This window comes from Clarias gariepinus, chromosome 25 (assembly GCF_024256425.1).
Source record: "Clarias gariepinus isolate MV-2021 ecotype Netherlands chromosome 25, CGAR_prim_01v2, whole genome shotgun sequence".
NCBI lineage: Eukaryota > Metazoa > Chordata > Actinopteri > Siluriformes > Clariidae > Clarias > Clarias gariepinus.
Window position 1 is genome coordinate 1,783,009 of NC_071124.1, and position 21,403 is coordinate 1,804,411.

Consider the following 21,403-nt stretch of genomic DNA (forward strand, 5'->3'; position numbering starts at 1 on the left):
CCGCAGTGTGAAACCTGCCTGTTGTCTGGGGGATTGGAGCAGCAAAAATAGTGACCAACAGCTGCAGCTCTCTCTCTCTCTCTCTCTCTCTCTCCCTCTCTATCTCTCTCTCCCTCTCTCTATCTCTCTCCCTCTCTCTCTCTCTCACTCTCTCTATCTCTCGCTCTTTCTCGCACTCTCTCTCTCTTTCCCTCTCTCTCGCACTCTCTCGCGCGCTCTCGTTCTAGCTAGCAAATGCTAACAGTCCGCCACTTGCTGTCACAGAACAGTAGCCGTGTAACCCTACAACTCCATACCCCCACACACACACACACACACACACACACACACCAGAGGCACCAGTCATCTCTAATCCTCCCTTCCAAGCTTTCATTTTCCTCCTAACTTTTGTGTACACAGACGCTAACAAAGTGAGAGGAGAGACGACAGGACGAGACGAAACCAGTTTTTTTTTCCATTTTTGTTACCCACTCTTAATCACCACTGTTCCCAGTAACTAACCACTGATCACCACTGTTCCCAGTGAGGAAAACCTGATTACCACTGTTCCCAGAGACCAATTTTTGACCCCCAATGTTCCCATAACTAACCAGTGTTCCCCAGCGTTCCCAGTGTCCCCAGTGACTAAATGTGATCAGTTACACTTTAAATGAAGCCCTGTGCAGTTAGAAGAAGTCAAGGTCGAGCTCGGCGTCAGTTCCAGAACATCTACAGAATGTGCATGAGAGACGGCGACAAACCCCAAGCACGCGAGCTCATCACAACACACACACGGCCTCACGTTTCAGACGCACTGCTTTTTTTCTTGTTTTTTTTTTTTTTATTGTGTACAACACACACACACACACACACACACACACACGCGCAGACAAATGGGTTGGTGGCAGAATAACATGGTTTAGGTATTTCATAATAAATGAGTTTTTCTTCTAACTTGTGATTCTAATTGTGATTTATGACGTTGGGAATCAAACATTTGGGGTCCTGCAGTTAAAGGACATTAATTAGTGATGGAGGGGCGTCACTGTTACGACCCTCAACTTCATTACTTTCAGCATTTTTTTATTCCTCTTGGACAACAGAAACCTACAGGATTTTTTAAATGTATTAAAGATAAAGTAAATTAAATCTTATGGAATGTTCTCACTCACGCTACAAACAGCTATTAGCACATAGCCCTTAAAGCTCCGAGCATTTTAGACATCACTGTTGTTGTTTTATAAACACATACAGAGCTCAGGATCGTACAGTAAAGAGCGACTGATCCTTTTTTTACAGCACAAAATAGGCAACATAGTGAACTGAATTTTTTATTTAATTTTAACCAAATATACAAACATAAAAAAGGGCCAAAAATTGAAAAATAGGTCACAAAAGCAAAGAAATCGCACAGATACACATGATCAGGTTTTTATGGTAGTTTTCAGTTGTATTCTGTATGTATTCTTTATGTATTCTGTAGGTATTCTCATATTCTGCTAGCGGGAGAATTTACCCTTTAATGCCCTAGAAAAGTCATGATAACTTTTGTTCTACGTGACGTCTCTGAAAACACAAATGTACAGTTTAAAGTCTGCGGCATCCCTGTAAACACACATACACAAACCGTTAACACACATCCCTGTAAACACACATACACAAACCGTTAACAGACGTCCCAGTAAACACACACACACACACACCGTTAACACACGTCCCTGTAAACACACATACACAAACCGTTAACACACATCCCTGTAAACACACATACACAAACCGTTAACAGACGTCCCAGTAAACACACACACACACACCGTTAACACACGTCCCTGTAAACACACATACACAAACCGTTAACACACATCCCTGTAAACACACATACACAAACCGTTAACAGACGTCCCAGTAAACACACATACACAAACCGTTAACACACATCCCTGTAAACACACATACACAAACCGTTAACAGACGTCCCAGTAAACACACACACACACACACCGTTAACACACGTCCCTGTAAACACACATACACAAACCGTTAACACACGTCCCAGTAAACACACATACACACACCGTTAACACACGTCCCTGTAAACACACATACACAAACCGTTAACACACGTCCCTGTAAACACACATACACAAACCATTAACACACGTCCCTGTAAACACACATACACAAACCATTAACACACGTCCCTGTAAACACACATACACAAACCGTTAACACACGTCCCTGTAAACACACATACACAAACCGTTAACACACGTCCCTGTAAACACACATACACAAACCGTTAACACACGTCCCTGTAAACACACATACACAAACCGTTAACACACGTCCCAGTAAACACACATACACACACCGTTAACACACGTCCCTGTAAACACACATACACACACCGTTAACACACGTCCCAGTAAACACAAACCGTTAACACACGTCCCAGTAAACACACATACACACACCGTTAACACACGTCCCTGTAAACACACATACACACACCGTTGACACACGTCCCTGTAAACACACATACACACAACGTTAACACATGTCCCTGTAAACACACATACACAAACCGTTGACACACGTCCCTGTAAACACACATACACACACCGTTAACACACGTCCCTGTAAACACACATACAAAAACCGTTAACACACGTCCCTGTAAACACACATACACAAACCGTTGACACACGTCCCTGTAAACACACATACACACACCGTTTACACACGTCCCTGTAAACCACATATTTCTTTACTCATCATTGTCCCAGGCTGCGTTGCCGGTATGTATCTGTGCCGCTTGAGTTTTAAGAGTTTTAAAACAATTAAACAGTGAGAGACACTTTAGGTCTCAGTGCGACACTGGAGACTCCTTCCATTAACGTTGTTAATCTGGAGCCTCGTCAGTTCGTGTCCCAGTGAACGGGTTGTTACTATAGAAACGACGAGGTTTTAGAACGAGTGCATTAATGTAACCCTGTAATTTGTGGATCAGAGAAACTTCAGCACCTTCTGTCCAATCAGAACATGCATGACGTTTTGGTAATGTATTAGCAATATACATAAATACACTGAGTACTGATAATATATATATATATATATATATAGACGCGGACATGCTCCTGGGGACGTCATCCTCGTTTCAGCTGCATGATTTGATCTCCATGAAGCTGAACGTCCTTGGGAAAGTAAAGAGCTCTGAGTGGAGAGTGTAATGAAGTCAGACTGCACACAGGTTGCGACTGTCACCTTCAAAGTCATCTCCACCACCTGCTCCTGCTCCGACACTCCGGATGACGTTCAGCACAAGTCTTCACCTTTACCTCAAAGAAATTCTGAAGAAGTGAGGCAGATTTACACACGGCCTCTTCTCTCATTAACACTGTTTTCGTACCGCAATCAGCCCCGCCCACCTCCAAAACTGCCATTAGAGGAAAACTGACGGGCCCGACGGTCAAACATGTACGTCCTAAGTCACCTGCTGTGACCCATTAGGCCCTCAACAACCTGTCACCCCGGGGCTTTCATCTCTCTCTCTCTGTCTCTCCTACAGCGCCCCCTACAGGACATACAGAGCATGCGGCACTTATAATGGTGTTACATCACCTTCAGGAGAGGCAGAACAACAAACCCACTGTTAGTGTTAAATCAACTTTGGAATGTTTTTTATACGAAACATCCAGAACAGATGTGGCACGACGGGACATGTAGATTAGACTAATTCACGTTCCCAAATTGCCCTTAGTGTGTGAATGAGTGTGTGAGTGTGTGTATGTCTGTGTGCCCTGCAATGGATTGGCACCCTGTCCAGTGTGTACCCTGCCTCGTGCCCTAAGCCTCCTGGGATAGGCTCTGCCCCCGTGACCCTGAATACAGGATAAAGTGGTATAGAAGAGGAGTGAGTGAGATGTCTCACAAGGTTCTTCACCAGTTCTGCTGAATGATGGGAAAATCATTAATTAGGAATCATTAATTCACACCATCACATTTGATCTCAAGCAAAGCAAATCAGATGTGGGAATAATAATAATAATAACAATAATAATAATAACAATAATAATAATAATAATGTGAAAAAAGTTCATATTTGCAGTGGAGAAGCTCCTGAGATGTGTGAAGAAACACCTTCATGTCTATATAAATAGATACCGTATACTTATAGCTACATTAGGTTTATAGATGAAATACAGAACTTCAAAGATGACCATTATTATTAACAACATGGAAATATAAACCATGAGATAAACATGTTTAAAACATGAGATAGTGATTATTATCATTATTATTATTATTATTATTATTATAGACGCTGACTGTTTAATCAATGTCGCCATCTGGCGGCGAAATACCGCCACAGCACTAACTTTGCTGGAGGAATTCAATTTGTGTTTCAAGAAACAATTCAGTTTTGAATCCTCATTTAAAATCATAAACAGAGTTTCTGTAGTCAGGAAAATTAAAGTAAACATCAAATTATTTCTTCAGGATTGAGTTAATAGTTTTAGTTCTGTTTGAAGTTTCAGTTGCAACTCCAGCTGTTAGACCACTTTTTCTTTTAAACTGTAAATGCTTCATTTATTTAAGGTGAGGTTTAGGGTGATTCTTACAGTGTTTTATGTAAAACTTTGATTTAAGTAACATAACTTGTGTACAAATACAATCATGCAGATACACCAGACATCGGAATGTGTGTATAAGTGTGTTCTTTCACACACAACAGTCTCTAGAGTTGATTTAAACGCTGTGTGAAATAAGAAGATCCGGTGACAGAAGTGTTGTGATGAGACGTAGTGACGTGATTTCAGCTGACTGCAAGCTACACAAACTCAACAACACTCTGTACATCCGTGATGAGCTGAAAGGCATCTCAGAACACACACACAACACACACAGCACCTTGAGCAGGATAAAGTCCAACCAGAGAGATAAGGACTGAAAACCACCAGGTGATGTTTTTATTATATTTTGTGATTGCGCATCAGTATTTTATTTTATTTAAAGTTAGATTCAGAGCAGACAAACAGACTGAAATTCTTATGATGTAAAAGTAATAATATCACAGCATCCCCCTATGTTTAATTATCAAGTCCATACGTGTTTGGACCAACATTTTTTTCAAGCAATGTTTCAGTTAAAGCTCTTAAAATAAAGCTGAAGTTTGTCATTTCAGTCACATTGTATTTCTTTATATCTATTGTAGAGGAGCACAGAGGCACAAATGGCTGCTGTTCAAAGACTTTGGACCTGATTGTTTTTTTTATAAATGAATATGCACTTTTATGAAAATGAATGGATTTTTCTTGTTACTGTTTAGTAACTTTCGTCTAGTATTATTGGCATTTCTTTACGGAGGGGTTCATCCTGCACCCCGGTCCATCATGATGGTGATATTCTGTGTAATGTCCTAAAACTCTACAGATGGAGGAAATCACTATTAATCGTTTAAGCTTCACAGAGCATCAGATCAACACAGCATCCGCACTGTAACACCAGCTACAGCCACTAGATGGAGACACACTCAAAGGAACGAACGTATTAATGTGCCTGCCACAAAATTTGAGCACCTTTAGCTTTGATTACACACACACACACACACACACACACACACACACACAGTGCTGTCTAGTTTATGTGTGAAAATGGGTCTTCGTGCTCCCAGAACTATATTACATTTGAGTCCTGGAATACAGAAGTCAACTTTTCTAGACCTGAGTAACTGATCAACCCCAGATCATAACACTGTCTCCAGAGACTTGTAGAGTGGACATTATGCATGATGGGAGCATCGCTTCATGCGCTTCCCTTTTTTTACCCTGACACGCCCATCACTCTGGAATAGCATCAGTCTTTATGCTCCAACAAACTGAAGCTTTTGTATTTAATGAGTCTCACTGTTGAGTGGTTCTCTTATGGACACATTTGTTTAGTCCCAATCCTGTGAGCGGAATTATTAAATTAAATTGCGCGGAAGAAAATCTGACTTTCACTATTAAAAACAGTTTTCATACTGGACTTCTTTTTCCAGTTAAGTGTTCCAGGTTCCTTAATGCTAGTGGAGGCACGGTTCTGTCCGGGATTGCTCGGACGAGCTGATATTTGATAAATGCAATACAATGTGGTACAACTATAAATTAAAAAAAAAAAAAAAATTGAAAAGAAAAAAAAAAAAGCAACTTCACCCAGTTTTAAGTGATCTCCCATCACATCTGATCATCAATGTTCTGTACCATCTTTCCAGGGTTAAATCATGTGATGGATGGACAAGTCTTAACCAAATTTTAGTCACTTCAGTGTTAACTCCTTAGTAGTCTTTGCTACATGTAGGACCATATACATTTTGACCCACTTTGGCCAGGTAATGTACATTACAACTACATCCTAATGTTAATAAACAGGAAATAAAGACAGGACAGAGTGCACATGTGTGTATTAAACATTTATTTTCAATAAACCAAAAGATGTCCGAGTACACCTGTGGGGAAACAAAGAGAAACAAACATTAGCAAAGGTCCAAAAAAAAATAAAAAATCTGAATGTGTAAACTAAACCTCAATAAAGCTGCTGCCTGATGCTGTTTATAGAAATTTTGTAAAGCACAAGCTCCAAATAACTCATGTTTTAAGTTATATTATGGACATTTTTGCTAAATGATAGCAAACAAGTTTACACAAAAACAGAAAAGACTTAATGAAATGTCAATTTGAGATTTTACTTTTGCCATAAAGCTGAGGTGTTGACGGTTTGGCACAAACTTTTTAAAAAGTTAGTGTTCAGTGCACATATTACTCACTCACCCTTAGTTCATCCTCCTGATGAGTCTGTTGATCTGGTCCTCACGGTTTCCAGCGTCTCCTCCCTCCACAAAGTGTGTGGTCTTCTTGTTCATGCCGCCGCGAGGAGACGACAGTTTGAAGGGCCAAAGGAAGTTGTTGGCGGCTTTGAAGTTCCTGCCGACGGTGTAGATCTCATGGATCAGGTCTTCCATGCAGATGATTCCAGATGTGCCTGGAGACATCAGGAGCATTCTCTAGTCACATGCGGCTCAAAAGTAACAATCTGTATGGTGTTCCAAGTTCTCAGATACTAGACTAAGTGAAGTCATGGATCTGTCTGGAAGCAGAAATCCTGCACAGGTAAGGGCTCGGACTGGACGAGCCGATATCTGATAAATGTAGTACGATATGGTACAACTGACACGCCATAACTCATCTCACTATATAAATATGTTTAAAATTTATTACACACCTCCGCATTTACAGTAGGTGTATGGTACTCGACTCACAAACCAACACAATCACAGGAAGCTCCGCCATACTCTCAGCTGATCCACGTTTATGTAGATAAACGTTTTGATTGAATAACTAAAGCTGTATAATTTACTTTTTAATCTGTTAGTTCAGAGCAAGTAGTAACCTGATTGGACAAGAAGCATTCCACAAGTGGTTAATCTGTGTATCAAGTGTTAATGACACTGTCTCAGCATGGGTGAGAGTAGGTCTGTACGGTCCGCAGTACTGAGAGCAGCTGACTGACAAAACCCACATTCACAACCAGTCACAGAAGCACTTTCAGTGAGAACACGCATCTGATAAGGTTATGTCGTCTTGAACAACACACCATCCCTGCACTAATCACTTCCAAGTCGTTCTGAAAAGGATGCAAGAGGTCTAAATCCCAAATCCCGCTCTAACCCCTAATCTAGGGCACTACTTGGTGTGTGGAACAAGGGATTGTACACAAGTCTTTCCACTTTATTTGTGATACGACCCCAGAACCTGGAAGTTAAAATCCTCCAAGGTTTCTCCTCCCCACCATTTGGCTAGAGTACCGCCAAGAGTTTAACACTACTTTCTCCCGTTAATTACACTAAACTGTTAGTTGGCAGCTCCACCAGTCAAGGTTAAGTTAATTTCTCCAGGCACGGAAGTATACGTCTTGATGGAGCAAAATAACTGATGATGCACATGATGCTTTCAACAAGCAGGTGTCCAACCCCTCACTGTGAATCTTCACTCTTTAAATATACAAGTAAATGTTACCTTTGTGACTGATCAGTCACTCCTTCTCTCTGCATTTTCAACTAAAGAATTTGGTTCGTGAGGCCACGACCAAAGCGACTAAATCCTTAATACACGAATTATCTGGATCTAGTGATGTTCAGTGTACTCTGCATTGAGCTAATTTAGCATCGTGTGTGTGTATGTGCACATTCTTACCGAGGTTCTTCTCGATGAGCGAGTTGTCAGTCAGAGGAATGCGCTGCTTTCTGATCTTGCCGTATCCGCGCTTGTAGATGAGCTCACGCACAGACTTGAGGTTGGGGTATCTGAGGGGCAAAACCACACACAGGTCACTAATTACACCTGGGCACATGTCACACCTAAGTCACCCACTTTACACCCAGAGACTGGCTTTCTCCAGGAGAAACCCGCACTGACACCCCGTTCTACACAACCTAAGCAGGTTGAGCCGGCAGTGTAGAGAAACGCATAAAAGTAAAAAGGTGCTTCACCCCCAGGCGATGTATGGCTCAGCGATACGCAGCATGTTGATGGAGGCCTTGTTGAGCTTGACGAAGACACCGTTAAAGATCTGGCGGAGACGCAGCAGCTGCAGGACCTTACGCACTTTAGGGCTCACGCCGTTGATACTGTGAAGCACACACACATATATACAGTGTTACACAACTTTATTGAGTGCGCATTATTTAGAGTTTAAGAACCATGTGGTTTCAGTGAAACTGGCATATTAGCAAAGGAATCACCACGGTCGATATGACGGGGAAAAAAGAGCTGCATCATTAACCACTGCGTCAAGGCAAAAAACATTTCACCCCAACACCCAGGATACCTGGACCGCTTAACACTCAGACACCTGAGAAAGCCCTCAGACATGAGGCGAAGCAGGTAACATTGGGTGAAATGTTCCTCACAGCTGAAAAAGCAGAACCTCCCTGTGGAGGTCATCCTCACCCTCTGATGCGGATAACGAAGGCCAGTTTAGGTTCAGCAGGGACGTAGAAGTTTCCGACTTTGCGAGCCATGCGGTTCATGCGGATCTCGCGCCTGTACATCTGCCGGTACTCTTTGTGGTAAAACTGAGCTCTGGCGAAGATCAGGTTGCGAGTGGTTCTACGGTTCTGGAGAGAGACAAAAAGAAACCCTGTGAGATCACTGCTCAGGTAAGTGTTTATGTTGCAAACACAACTTTGTTTGTGCAGACCTTCTTCTCGACGCGCAGGGCCTTAACGCGAGCCGTCTTGATGGCGGCATAGCGCTTCCTCTTCTTCAAGAGGCTTTCGGGGACTGACGGGCCTTTCTTCTCCTTCCCATCCTTCTTCTCCTTAACTTCTTTCTTCTCCTTCTTGGCCTTAACCTCCTTCTTCTCCTTCTTTTCTCTGAAAGAAAATAAGGGCAGATGTGAGGCTAGAACAGTACCCGACAGGTTCAAACCCCCAGTTCAGACAAAATAAAAGCTGGCACTCCTCTGTGTATGATTGATCAAACTCTAGGACATGCCTCAGTAACTATAATGTCATTTAAAGTTTAAGATCTTTAATAATTTATAGTTTAATAATTATTAACTTTACTGCTTTTTTTTAGACAAACTCTGACTTTGTTTAAATACACCATAAATAAAACTAATTTTCCCATCATGCATCAGTAACACCAACATCATCTGAGATCACTCACGTTGCACTAATGACACGTTAAACCTCGTCTGTCATTAATCACACGTTTATTATAGCCTTAAAAATATATTAATGTTATTTACATACAAAACCCCGACATGCATTGTGATAAAATATGCTAAAAAAATGACTCAATAACAGTTATATTCCAGTGTCCCGGTTTATATATAACATGACCATCATGACTCTGCCACAGGTTAGCACTTAGCATCCAGGTGCTCTGAACTGACCAACACAACAAAACTGATTTACTGAGGTAGTCTAGCTTTTATTTATTGCTCCTACAACTTTATTCTGTATTTTTACTTCAATTACATAACTAAACCCCCTGTCCCTGAGGTAAATCCTCTCTCTTTCTCTCAGACTGAAGGCCGGCTCACCTCACGCTGCTAACGCTGCTAATATCCCCGACACTACCATCTTTAACATCACCTTTAATATACTTTACACCCTACATCCACCACTAATATCAACTTTAAAAAACACACTGGTGTTTTAACAATATTATCCGACTGGGATTTATACCAAACAGACATCACAGAGGCCGATGGAAGAAGATTTAAACGACGAGAGAATCCACTTACGTTTCACCCGCCATTATGCCCACGGTAAAAGAGGCTTTCACGCATGCGCATAGACGCCTTATAGGTCCGCGCACTTCCGGTTGGGATTAGGTATCCTCTTATAGCGCCTGAATGTTATAATCGAGTAATTTATCAACAACGTTCATTAAACATTAAAAACTGTGACCAAAATGTGATAAATAACAGACTTAAATATAAAACACACCACATTTAAAGAATCAAATTACTTTAAATTCACATTTATACACAAAGTTTTTCTGTGTGTACACAACATAACTAGATAAACAGCCTTAACTTTGATTTTAAAACAAAAAATAATAATATATTTGTAAAAAGCATAACTATATATATATATATATATATATATATATATATATAGTATGCATCATTATTTCCTAGCAGTTCAGGCGAGTTAATGTGAACTTTTAAACACATAGCAAGGGATTCTGGGAAATGAAGTTTTCAGACTCCTAGCCTCATTAGAAAACTATTCTGAAGGAAAAGAAAAAGTAACAAGTAAAAGAAATATAAATAATAATACGTAAAATAAATAATCAATATAATGACAAACAATGTTAGATTTAAATCTGAAAATTACACAAAACAATTAAATAAATCTTCCAAAAGCGTTATAAAACGTGACTGTAAACTTTCTGGGTTGCCAGGTTGGAATATAAAAAATACTATAATGAAAATTAGATAGATAGAAAGATACCAAAGATAAATTGTAAATTTAGTTGTTCATACACATTTTTCCCCCAAACACACATTTCTGTTTGTTTATTTATTTATTTATTTAATCCCAGCTAATCCCTGTGGAGTCCTGGAGAACACTGTGTCCTGCATATTTTAGTTTTTCTCTTCTCAGCAATGATTTTAACTAAAAACCTAATTAGCATCCATTTCTGAGTTTCTGAGTGTTGCAGGCTGTGTGTTTGTGCAGGTGAAACACCCCAGTGTACAGGACAGGGGTTTTCCTGGTCCAGTATGAGGAGTCTTAGCCCCAGGGTCTGATGAAACAGAAATAGATATTAATTTTAAAGCTACATTTGGTAAGATTAGTGTTTTTATTTTTTTAGATTTGGTCTCTAAGCCACTCATGTTCATGACGCCCCAGGGATGTATGTTAGACCGTAGAGTATGTGTGAGATGACTGACAGATACTTTTTAACCTGTTCTATTTCATATATAAAATTGGGCCTATATTTAAAGGCAACATTAGAATTTCATTCAGAATATAAAAGCTGTTCTGGTTCCAGACGGAACATGGAAGTCACTCATCTGTGGACTTGGTTTTCTTTTTGTCCGTATATGAATACTGGTGGCACAAACTTCCTAGTCCACTCGTCTAGTCTGTCATGATGTCAGTGTTTGTCGTCATCATCATCATAATTATCATTATCATCATTATGAAGTGGAATCAAATTCAAATCAAATTCAAATTTTATTTGTCACATACACAGTCATACACAGTACGACATGCAGTGAAATGCTTATACGACCGCCGGTGACCTTAAAAAGAAAATAAAAAAACTATATATAAGGAATAAATATTAATAAAAAAGAAATAAAATACAAAGGAAAATAAATGTAACTAGTAAAATAAACAAACTGTACAGATAAGGGCATGTAAAAAATATCACAAAATATAGAATATAGGAACATGGGGGGGAAATATATATATAAAAAATGTTAAATGTTTTAAAGTGGCAAAAATGTTTTAAAGTGGCAAAGTGTCATGTGCAATGGCAGATAAACTTGTATAAAGTGACTTATGAAAAGTGACATGTGTAATGGCTTCAGATATGTATGTAAATATGTATTGCATAAATGTGTCCATGATTGTACAGTCAGTGTCAGTGTTTAAAAGACATTAACTCCTGTATGGTGTGATGTGATTGAGAGACCTTATCGGCTGCGGGAAGAAGCTCCTCCTCAGTCTCTCTGTGTTGGCCTTCAGGGAGCGGAATTGCTTCCCAGACCGCAACAGAGAAAACAGTCCATTGTTGGGATGGCTGAGGTCCTTCACGATCTTCCTGGCCTTGGTCCAGCACCGCTTGCTGTAGATTGAGTGCAGGTCAGGGAGCTCGGTGCGGATGATGCGCTCAGCTGATCTCACCACCCTCTGTAGAGCTCGTCTGTCCTGCATGGTGCTGTTTCCAAACCAGGTTGTGATGTTTCCCGTCAGGATGCTCTCTATGGTGCAGGAGTAGAAATTCCTGAGCACCTTAGAGTGCAGTCTAAAGTCTCTCAAGTCTGGAGGACAAACTGGAGTCACTGATACTGGAAGACGTACCTCATCTGGGCCACTAGAAATGATCTCTCACTGTTCAAGAAGGAAGATGCTCCGTGATCTTGGCTGTGTAGAGTCGATATATCCCTGACCCTCTAAAGCCAGCTTTCACCAATTGGTGAATGTAATTTAAACATCTAAAAAAAATATTGTTTTATAAAAAAATATTTTCTCCACCATGTATGCTCCTACATAAAGTCAGTCATTTTCCCTCCCTGGCGTACGGTACTTTTACATTTAGCTGTCCCACAGTTGGTCTCTGGATTGTCATTTTGAATAAAATAAAAAATATATTCAGATTTTTTTTCACCAAATCATTATATTTTCTTATGGATGAAAAAGATATTATAAACACCCCCATCACAACTGTCTGGACTGTTTTGTTTATAAGAAAATCACACTCTTGATATTAAGTTGATCTGAAGGTTATATTACTGACCTTTGGGTGCTCTCCACACAGAGAGGTTCTTGTTGGAACACACCTTCACCAGAACCCACAGTATGACTGGACATTTAAGAAGTCCTGTGATTTTAATGACATGATATTTGTGTGTGTGATTAATCATCATTTCATGAACTTTTAGTTATTTGAGAAAGAGCTGCATGTATCATGGACCTCATAAGGGCATTCCTGTGTGTGTGTGTGTGTGTGTGTGTGTGTGTGTGTGTGTGTGTGTGTATAAAACAACAAATTGATCCATATTGTTTATAAATAATAAAAGAAAGGTTTTGTCTGTACATTGGTCATTACTCTGTCTTTCAGCTGTCTTAGACGATTTTCTGTCTGTCTGTCTGTCTGTCTGTCCAGCCACACAAAACTGTCTGGACTGAATTTACTGAATCTCCTGCAGTCCTTAGATCTCTACCTGAAGTTTAATCTGCACCATCAGTGAATCTAAATGTGGAGTAAAAGTGATGTTATGAACAGTTATGTGTGGGATTTAATAATCTACTGTAAAATAATCTACTAATGCGCTACTGTCTCAATGTAAACAAACACCTGCACCAATAGATATTAATTAGAAAAGATAAAGTGAATTCAGGGTTTCATCTCTGTTGTAGCCATGTACGTGGGTTTCAACCTAAAATAATATTTCAGTCTCTCAGATTCCATTAGAGCTCGTCAGATTATTTTTATCTTTAACCTTTGAATTCTTTCTACAAACTCTGTAACTGTTAATGACGCGTACCAACACTAGTCTGATCTAAAGGTTAAATCTGGCAACCTCTTTCCGTTTATGGGACGGGAACATCTGGGATTCGGGTGACGACATGGTCGTGACGTCATCACCTCTGTCCTGTATTTATGTTCGGAGCAGAAGGACGGGTGTTGAGAAGTTACGGGAGGTGTGTGTTTGTGCGGGAACGAACAGCTGATCGTGTGTGTAAGTGTGTGTGTGTGTGTGTGTAAGTGTGTGTAAGTGAGAGAGAGGGAATAATCAGACCCTCTGCAGCGACACTCGGGTTCGGATCGGACTTTCCTGCTCGGTACTCGGTCGGTACTCAGTCGGTACTCGTGTGTAGAGACGATGCACATCGCGGCGGAGTTCTGCCTGGTGTGTGTGAAGGTGCTCTGGTCGTTCGCTGCGGCGGCGGCGCGGTGGCTCGTGAAGCCGCAAGAGAAGCGCGTGAAGGGCCGCGTGTGCGTGATCACCGGCGCCGGAAGTGGCCTGGGCCGCCTGCTCGCGCTGCACTTCGCCCGCAGGGGAGCCACGCTCGCGCTCTGGGACGTGAACCGGACCGCCAACGAGGAGACCGCCGAGCTCGTGCGCGAAGTCTACCGACAGAGCGGCAGCGCGTGCACAGGTGAGTCCTAGACCTGCAGAGCGCGCGCGAGGGGGGACAGGGGACAGGGGACAGTGTGGACATCAGGGATCAGGTCTGAGTTCCGGTCATTTCTGTCTGTCTGCTGGGACATTTCCTGCTCCAGATTTCTGAAACATGTAAAAGAGAGATTTATACTCTTTTAAAACTTTAAAAAACTCTATAGTCCATTTACACCTGGGACAATGTCTCGATTTCAACATACATTTTAATTTCACATTCTCAAATTCAGATCACATGCCTGATAATCAAGATAGGGATCGTCTCTTTAAAATGATCCAGAAAGTGTCTGTCTGTCTTCTGGGAAATGTCTTAGTCTAAAGTTCTGAAACATTTAAAAGAGATTTATACTCCAAAAGTATAAAAAACAACATCTAAAAACAAACATTGAAGCAAATTGGCATAATGATTTTTAGAATTATATCAGCCTTTGGAAAACAGGTTTAAAATAATATTATTTTATTACTGACTTCATTAAATTGAAATATTTGACTTTAAAAAGCTGATCATGAAAATCTCAGTAGTCCATTTCAAGCTGTGAAGTTTCAAACTCTTGATATCAATATATATTTAATTTAATATTCTTAAATTCAGACAGAAAAATCAAATGCATTATATTCAAGATCGAGATTATTTCTCTTAAATGGTCAAAAACTGGATCTCTGTCTGTATACTGGGAAATTTCTTGGTCCAGTTTTCTGTAATAAAACTGAAATTAAATGATTTAAAAGAGATTTCTTCTCCAAAAATCCAGCCTGATTCTTACGACAGACTTTACATGTAGAAAAGACAAAATATAAAGAACACACCAAAGACACAAAAATCAATCAATCACATGATAATGTTCATTAATATATAGCTATTATAATAAAGATAATTTGAAAAATTGTCCTGAAAATCAACAAAATTAAGATTTTTAGTGGTGAAAGATTCACAATCGAACAAAAAGTAAACCAAAGTTTCATTCTTAAAATTAAATGCAAAATCCTAAATTAGACTTTTACTTTTTTAAGATTTATGGATATTGAAAAGACTTTAATTTTAGTTGGGTTTTTTTTTCAGATTTTTCTGTCCACAGATAAACACAGATTCCAAAATTTGCAAATTAATGACATTTTATTAAAAAAAAAAAATGGAACTGGACAATTTCAGATGAGTCGAGTAAAAGAGGCGTTAAAGTGCAGATTCCATCCTCGACAATGTAACTTGGTTTTGAAATGTTGCCTGTAATCCAGAAGTTTGTGTGAAATCAGGATTTCTTTATTAAACATTAAACCCAGAGACACATTTAGAGATTTACAGTTTTGTTATTTTCTCATAGTTTCATTAATTTTCGGAGCGATCGTGTATCTCCAGGTTCAGACGACGGCGCAGAGGAGAGTCCCGCGCTCCAGCCTCGAGTTTACACGTACGTGTGTGACGTGAGTAAGCGGGAGAGTGTGTACGCCACGGCCGAGCAGGTGAGGAGAGAGGTGGGAGACGTGACGTTCCTGGTCAACAACGCCGGCGTGGTCTCGGGACGTCACCTCCTCGAATGTCCCGACGAACTGATTGAGCGGACCATGATGGTCAACTGCCACGCCCACTTCTGGGTCAGTAGGAGCCGTTTCTGTCCTGTTTGTGTGCTTTACATCAGACGGTGTTAACGTGTTTCATGTGCTTCACAGACCACGAAAGCGTTTCTCCCGAAGATGCTGGAGTTAAACGAGGGACACATCGTGACCGTGGCCAGCTCTCTGGGGCTCTTCACCACCGCCGGGGTCGAGGTGCGTCTTCTGGACTCGTGATTTTAAGTTCTGACGTTAGCTTGCTGTGGTGTTTTTGCCATTTCTGATTCTCTTGCTGCGCCGTTGCAGGACTACTGCGCGAGCAAATTCGGCGCCATCGGCTTCCACGAGTCGCTGAGCCACGAGTTAAAGGCGGCCAACAAAGACGGGATCAAGATGACGCTGGTGTGTCCGTTCCTGGTCGATACGGGGATGTTTAAAGGCTGTGAAATCAGGTCGGTCCCAGACGTTCAGGTCTTGAGCCATAAACCAGGCTTAGTTTTACAATTAACCCCCAAAAACATCTCAAAAAGTAAATGTGTGTCTCTCGTGTAACAAAACAACAAATCAGAGTATACAACACAATCAACAGCATTAACATGTTTATTATTTGTGTTAATAAAAAAAAAAAAACTAAAACAGGAAGTGCACGCATCTTGCTATGATTCATGTCATTATTGCCTATGTTTTGTCCGTTAGGGGCGTACAAACTTTTGCACAAAACCGTATATAAGGCCCGAAGAATTCTTGTGCTTCTTTATCATATTATTTGAAGTTGATTAACGGTTTAATACTAAATGTAAAAATATTAAATATTTATAGAATTTCTATTATTTGGTCACGTTATTATAAAAGATGTTATTATAAGATATAAATCACATAACCACATGATGATTTTAAAATAAACTGACAAATAAAGTATTTATAATTTAAGCACATGTCCAAAGCGCATGATGTTCTAAATGTTAATCTTTGTTCTTTCTCTCTGCGCAGGAAGGAGTTCGCCCCGTTCTTCCCGCCGCTGAAGGCCGAGCACTGCGTGGAGCGAGCCATGAGAGCCATACTGACGGATCAGCCCATGGTCTGCACGCCGCGCGCCATGTACGCCGTCACCTTCATGAAAACGTGAGTGTCGTCTGGAAGAGAGGGGAAAAAAATACAAGAGATATGCTGCGTAGAAATAAATCTCAAATAAATCCACATGGACATGTGGGGGTGTGGGGGGGGGTTATTACATATACATAAAATATCAGAACCAATCAGGTCACAATATGCAAATGATGCAGCAGCGCTTTACTGGAGACATGTACGCGGGGTTTGTAGAGTTGTGATATTTTTTGTTTAATTTTAATTAGTTAAAAATGTATACTAGTATCTTGATCTTGAGATTTAAACTCACAAACCTTCCACTTCCTCACCATGTTCCCGTTTTCTCCCCTGCAGGATTTTGCCGTTCGACGCCATCGTGTGCATGTACCGCTTCCTCGGCGCTGATAAATGCATGTACTCCTTCCTGGCTCACCAGAAAGAATCCACCAACAACAACGAGCCGAAAATCGGCCTGTAGTCACTCTGACGTCCGCTGATGATCAGGACGAATTACGTCTCGAACGCTCTTGTTTATTTGGAGCAACAACAAAAAAATAGGAACTGGAACTCCACAGCGTTGGACACTAGGGATCTCATTAAGCTGCCTACAAACTTCTGTCGTCTAGCCTTTTTGTTTACTCAGCTATAGATTAGATTCGTGCGGATATTATATATTTTTATATCCTAAGAACTGCATATATTTATATTTATTTATTTTTTTTAATAAAAAACAAGAAACAGGAAAAACATCTGGGTTAATGTTTTAGATCTAATGGGCAGGTGTTGATGCATCATAAAATATAAGAACCAATCAGATTTCAGTATGCAAATGAAGCACATGTACTTGTATTGGAGGAGTTTGTGTTGTTGTTTCTTTTTTCTCATTTTAACTGTAAATAAACTTCAGACACATCACCCGATGTACTGAATTATGGGATATCGTTCTCTGAGCAGGACACATGATCCAGATGTTTCCATTAAAGCTGTCGTCTAGGAGACGCAAAAATCTAACAAACAGCTATATTGTGTGTTCAGGCCCTTGTGTGGTTCGGACATAATGCAGTATGTTACTGTAACCGTGTACAGTATCTTTATTTATATATAATTATTTCTAAGTTCTGTCATGTTTCCTGATTCCACATTGTGACCAAAAGTTTATGCCCCTCTGAAGAGCAGGCTGAAGCTTTGTTACTTTTTAGTCATTGATCCTTTTTTCTGACAATTTTAAGATTGTATTCTATTTTCAGATGTGCAATATGTTTTACTGTTACATCAATAAATACTTTATTTTAAACAATTAACTCTGTGTTTTTAGCTTCTTTGTAGAAAAAGCACTCAGGAGAACTTTTTTTTTTTAAACAATGATAAATGTCTTGGTTTAAGATGCTTCATGAGCGTAATACAGCTGAGTGCAAAAGTTTGTGCACCCACATAGTACTTTGAAAGGAAAGTGAAATAACCATGACTCATGTTATACAGTTTACCTCGACACTTTTATCCAGACACAACAATCCAAAACCACCAAGATGGTGAAAAAAAAGTATTAATTATAATGAAGAAACATCTGTGAAATTAAATGCATGAAATGTTTTATTGCTATAAATTAAAGAAGAAGAAGAGGAATGCATTATTTGTGACATGTACATCACAGCACCGTGAAATTCTTTTCTTCCTTCTCGTGTCTCAGTGTGTTTATAAGCTGGGCTCAGGGTCAGCCGTGGTACAGCGCCCCCTGGAGCAGATCCAGGGTAAGGGCCTTGACCAGGGACTTACCGACGCCAGCTTGGCAGAGCTAATGCTTAAACCGCCGACCTTCTTATCGGTAACTTCAAACTGTTTGTATTTGACGTACAAAGCCTTGACCCTCAACTGAAACCAAACCAACTCGAACAAATCCTGCTTTAATCCTGATTAATCCTCTCTAACAGCAGCAGCTCCGACAGTAACATAGCTTTATATTAAAGTTAATATTTATATTAAAGTCTTCACTCTGATGTGCTACTGTTACCATGGTAACCGTTTCAAACACCCAAACAACAGAGTATTCGCTGGGAGAGTGTGTGTGAGTATTCGCTGGGAGAGTGTGTGTGAGTATTCGCTGGCAGTGTGTGTGAGTATTCGCTGGGAGTGTGTGTGAGTATTCGCTGGGAGAGTGTGTGTGAGTATTCGCTGGGAGTGTGTGTGAGTATTCACTGGGAGTGTGTGTGAGTATTCGCTGGGAGAGTGTGTGTGAGTATTCGCTGGGAGTGTGTGTGCTACAGACCAGAAATTACTTTGAAATTAACATCAAGCCTGTCAGTGTAGGATTCAGGTACACGTTTAGATAAAAGGATAAAAGGGTTCTTCAGGAGTTCTTCTGTGGGTTCTTCAGAAGTTCTTCAGTGGGTTCTTCAGGAGTTCTTCAGGAATTTTCAGGGGTTCTTCAGGAGTTCTTCAGGGGGTTCTTCAGGGGTTCTTTAGGAGTTCTTCAGTGGGTTCTTCAGTGGGTTCTTCAGGAGTTCTTCAGGAGTTCTTCAGGAGTTTTTCAGGGGTTCCTTAGGAGTTCTTCAGGGGGTTCTTCAGGGGTTCTTCAGGAGTTCTTCAGGAGTTCTTCAGTGGGTTCTTCAGGAGTTCTTCAGGGGTTCTTCAGGAGTTCTTCAGGGGTTCTTCAGGAGTTCTTCAGGGGATTCTTTGGATGATTATGGGCTCATGGCCTCCTGAAAGTTTCCTCCTCAGGTTTCTGGGAGATAAACACCGAGCTGATGGTTTCTACACGATGCCTCATCAACTTTTTAAAACCCAAGAACACATAAACCATATGACCATTGTTAAAAGCGCTATATAAATAAAATTGAATTGAATTGAATAAAGAAAAAAATTCTTTTAACAAAAAACTCCTTAAAGAAGACTTAATTGTTGCTTAAAGGTTTATTTTATTGGATTTTATTATTTATTTCATCAGAATGAAGTAGGAGCGTCATGGAGACCAGCCCCGATGGGAGGAAAGAGATTTCCTGATTTCCGAGTCTGTATTTTCTTCACACACTTCCTGTGGAACGCTCCATGATGAAGATAAGCTCCTCTCCCCGGGTTCCACTTCGTCTATGACTCACGGGTCCGAGCCGTGTGAATAGGATTCCCTTTTCTCCCTCCAGGAACCAGATGAAGTTCATGCAAACTCACACAGCTGCTCATCTCATTTCACTCCTGCACTGTTTTCATTCCAAAGGAATGTGTGTGTGTGTGTGTGTGTGTGTGTGTGTGTGTGTGTGTCTGTCTGTCTATCTGTCTGTGTGTTACCGCAACCCAGAGGGATTTCCACCAACCGCGCATTAAACAAGAATGAGAAGAAATCTGGCTTCCCAAAAATTCAGTGTGTTGTTAGAGTGTATCGCAATCACACACGTCATCACGTCATTCATTACACTGTAGGTTAGACGGCACGTCAGCATTTTATTTGGTGTATATTACCAAAAAAGAGCATAAAAATCTCTCCGAAAAAACAGACTGTGATGGCGCAAAACAAACTGTAACAAAAGCTGCGAAAGAATCAGTTATAACTGATATGATATGATATGATAACATGACAGTGTGTAATGATGCTACGTAATAAAATAGTAATAAAATATCTAAATATAATCACAACATTAGTCCTTACAATTCTTTACATAATGAACAGTTCAATTAACAATGAAGAATTTAAGCTTAACGAAGGGCACAAGGCGGGGCTAATCAGACATGTCAGTCACCCCTGAACGCACACACAGACCGGACGTGAGACTCGAACCCTCAACCCTGTGGGTCAGTACCGTGTAGGTTCTTACTGATGTGGTAAAACACACACCCTGTGGTGGTTATTAATGTGTGTTCCTGCAGTGTCGACTCTCTCGGACTCCTCAGGGACGACAGCTCGGGTCTGTAACATATGCTGTCAATCATACACATTTATTCTTAAAAACCTTTAAATATCTGCTCAGTGTAAGTAGGAGACTGTGGTTTGGCTCTGCCTGCGGACGTGAGCTCACCTGATCATGAATCTCTTTCTATCTGATGCCGCCTCGTCTTTTTTCCTTTTCCTCCGAGCTGATAGTGGACGAGTGACGGAGAGGAAAAAGGAAACTCAGCTCAGGCAGTGATTTGTGTTTCCAGGTGTGTGTGTGTGTGTGTGTGTGTGTGTGTGAGGGAGACAGATTAGTTGCTATAATCACAGTGATGATGGGATTCCCCATCTTGGGATCTTCCTTCACATGAAGTGGGAAAAGGTTTTCCAGTAATAACATCCTGACGCTTCGGGACGGTCAGGACGGAAGGGGTTTGATCAATAAACCTGCCGGTGAGATTCTCCACTTCTTCCGTCATGAAACTGCGAGGCTTGTTAGTCATGTTTTCATGTTGATATTTC

At 40.6% G+C, this 21,403-nt stretch overlaps 2 protein-coding genes and 1 non-coding gene across 3 annotated transcripts; 1 reads left to right on the forward strand and 2 right to left on the reverse strand.

Annotated features, from left to right (window-relative positions):
• Positions 1-6,415: 6,415 nt before the first annotated feature.
• Positions 6,416-10,335, reverse strand: rpl7 (ribosomal protein L7). The gene is made up of 7 exons (XM_053487292.1): positions 10,270-10,335; positions 9,217-9,391; positions 8,967-9,133; positions 8,507-8,644; positions 8,211-8,320; positions 6,789-6,999; positions 6,416-6,466 (listed from the first exon to the last, which is right to left on the reverse strand). The coding sequence occupies exons 1-6, from the start codon at positions 10,281-10,283 to the stop codon at positions 6,791-6,793; spliced, it is 813 nt and encodes a 270-aa protein (XP_053343267.1). The 5' UTR covers positions 10,284-10,335; the 3' UTR covers positions 6,416-6,466; positions 6,789-6,790.
• LOC128513542 (small nucleolar SNORD12/SNORD106) lies at positions 8,720-8,802 on the reverse strand. Its single transcript, XR_008356407.1, has one exon. It is a non-coding gene; the product is annotated as a small nucleolar SNORD12/SNORD106 (small nucleolar RNA).
• Positions 10,336-13,950: 3,615 nt separating the features above from the next.
• On the forward strand, positions 13,951-18,323 carry rdh10b (retinol dehydrogenase 10b). Its single transcript, XM_053486067.1, has 6 exons — positions 13,951-14,368; positions 15,743-15,978; positions 16,054-16,152; positions 16,243-16,388; positions 16,927-17,058; positions 17,377-18,323. The coding sequence occupies exons 1-6, from the start codon at positions 14,092-14,094 to the stop codon at positions 17,498-17,500; spliced, it is 1,014 nt and encodes a 337-aa protein (XP_053342042.1). The 5' UTR covers positions 13,951-14,091; the 3' UTR covers positions 17,501-18,323.
• Positions 18,324-21,403: the final 3,080 nt, after the last annotated feature.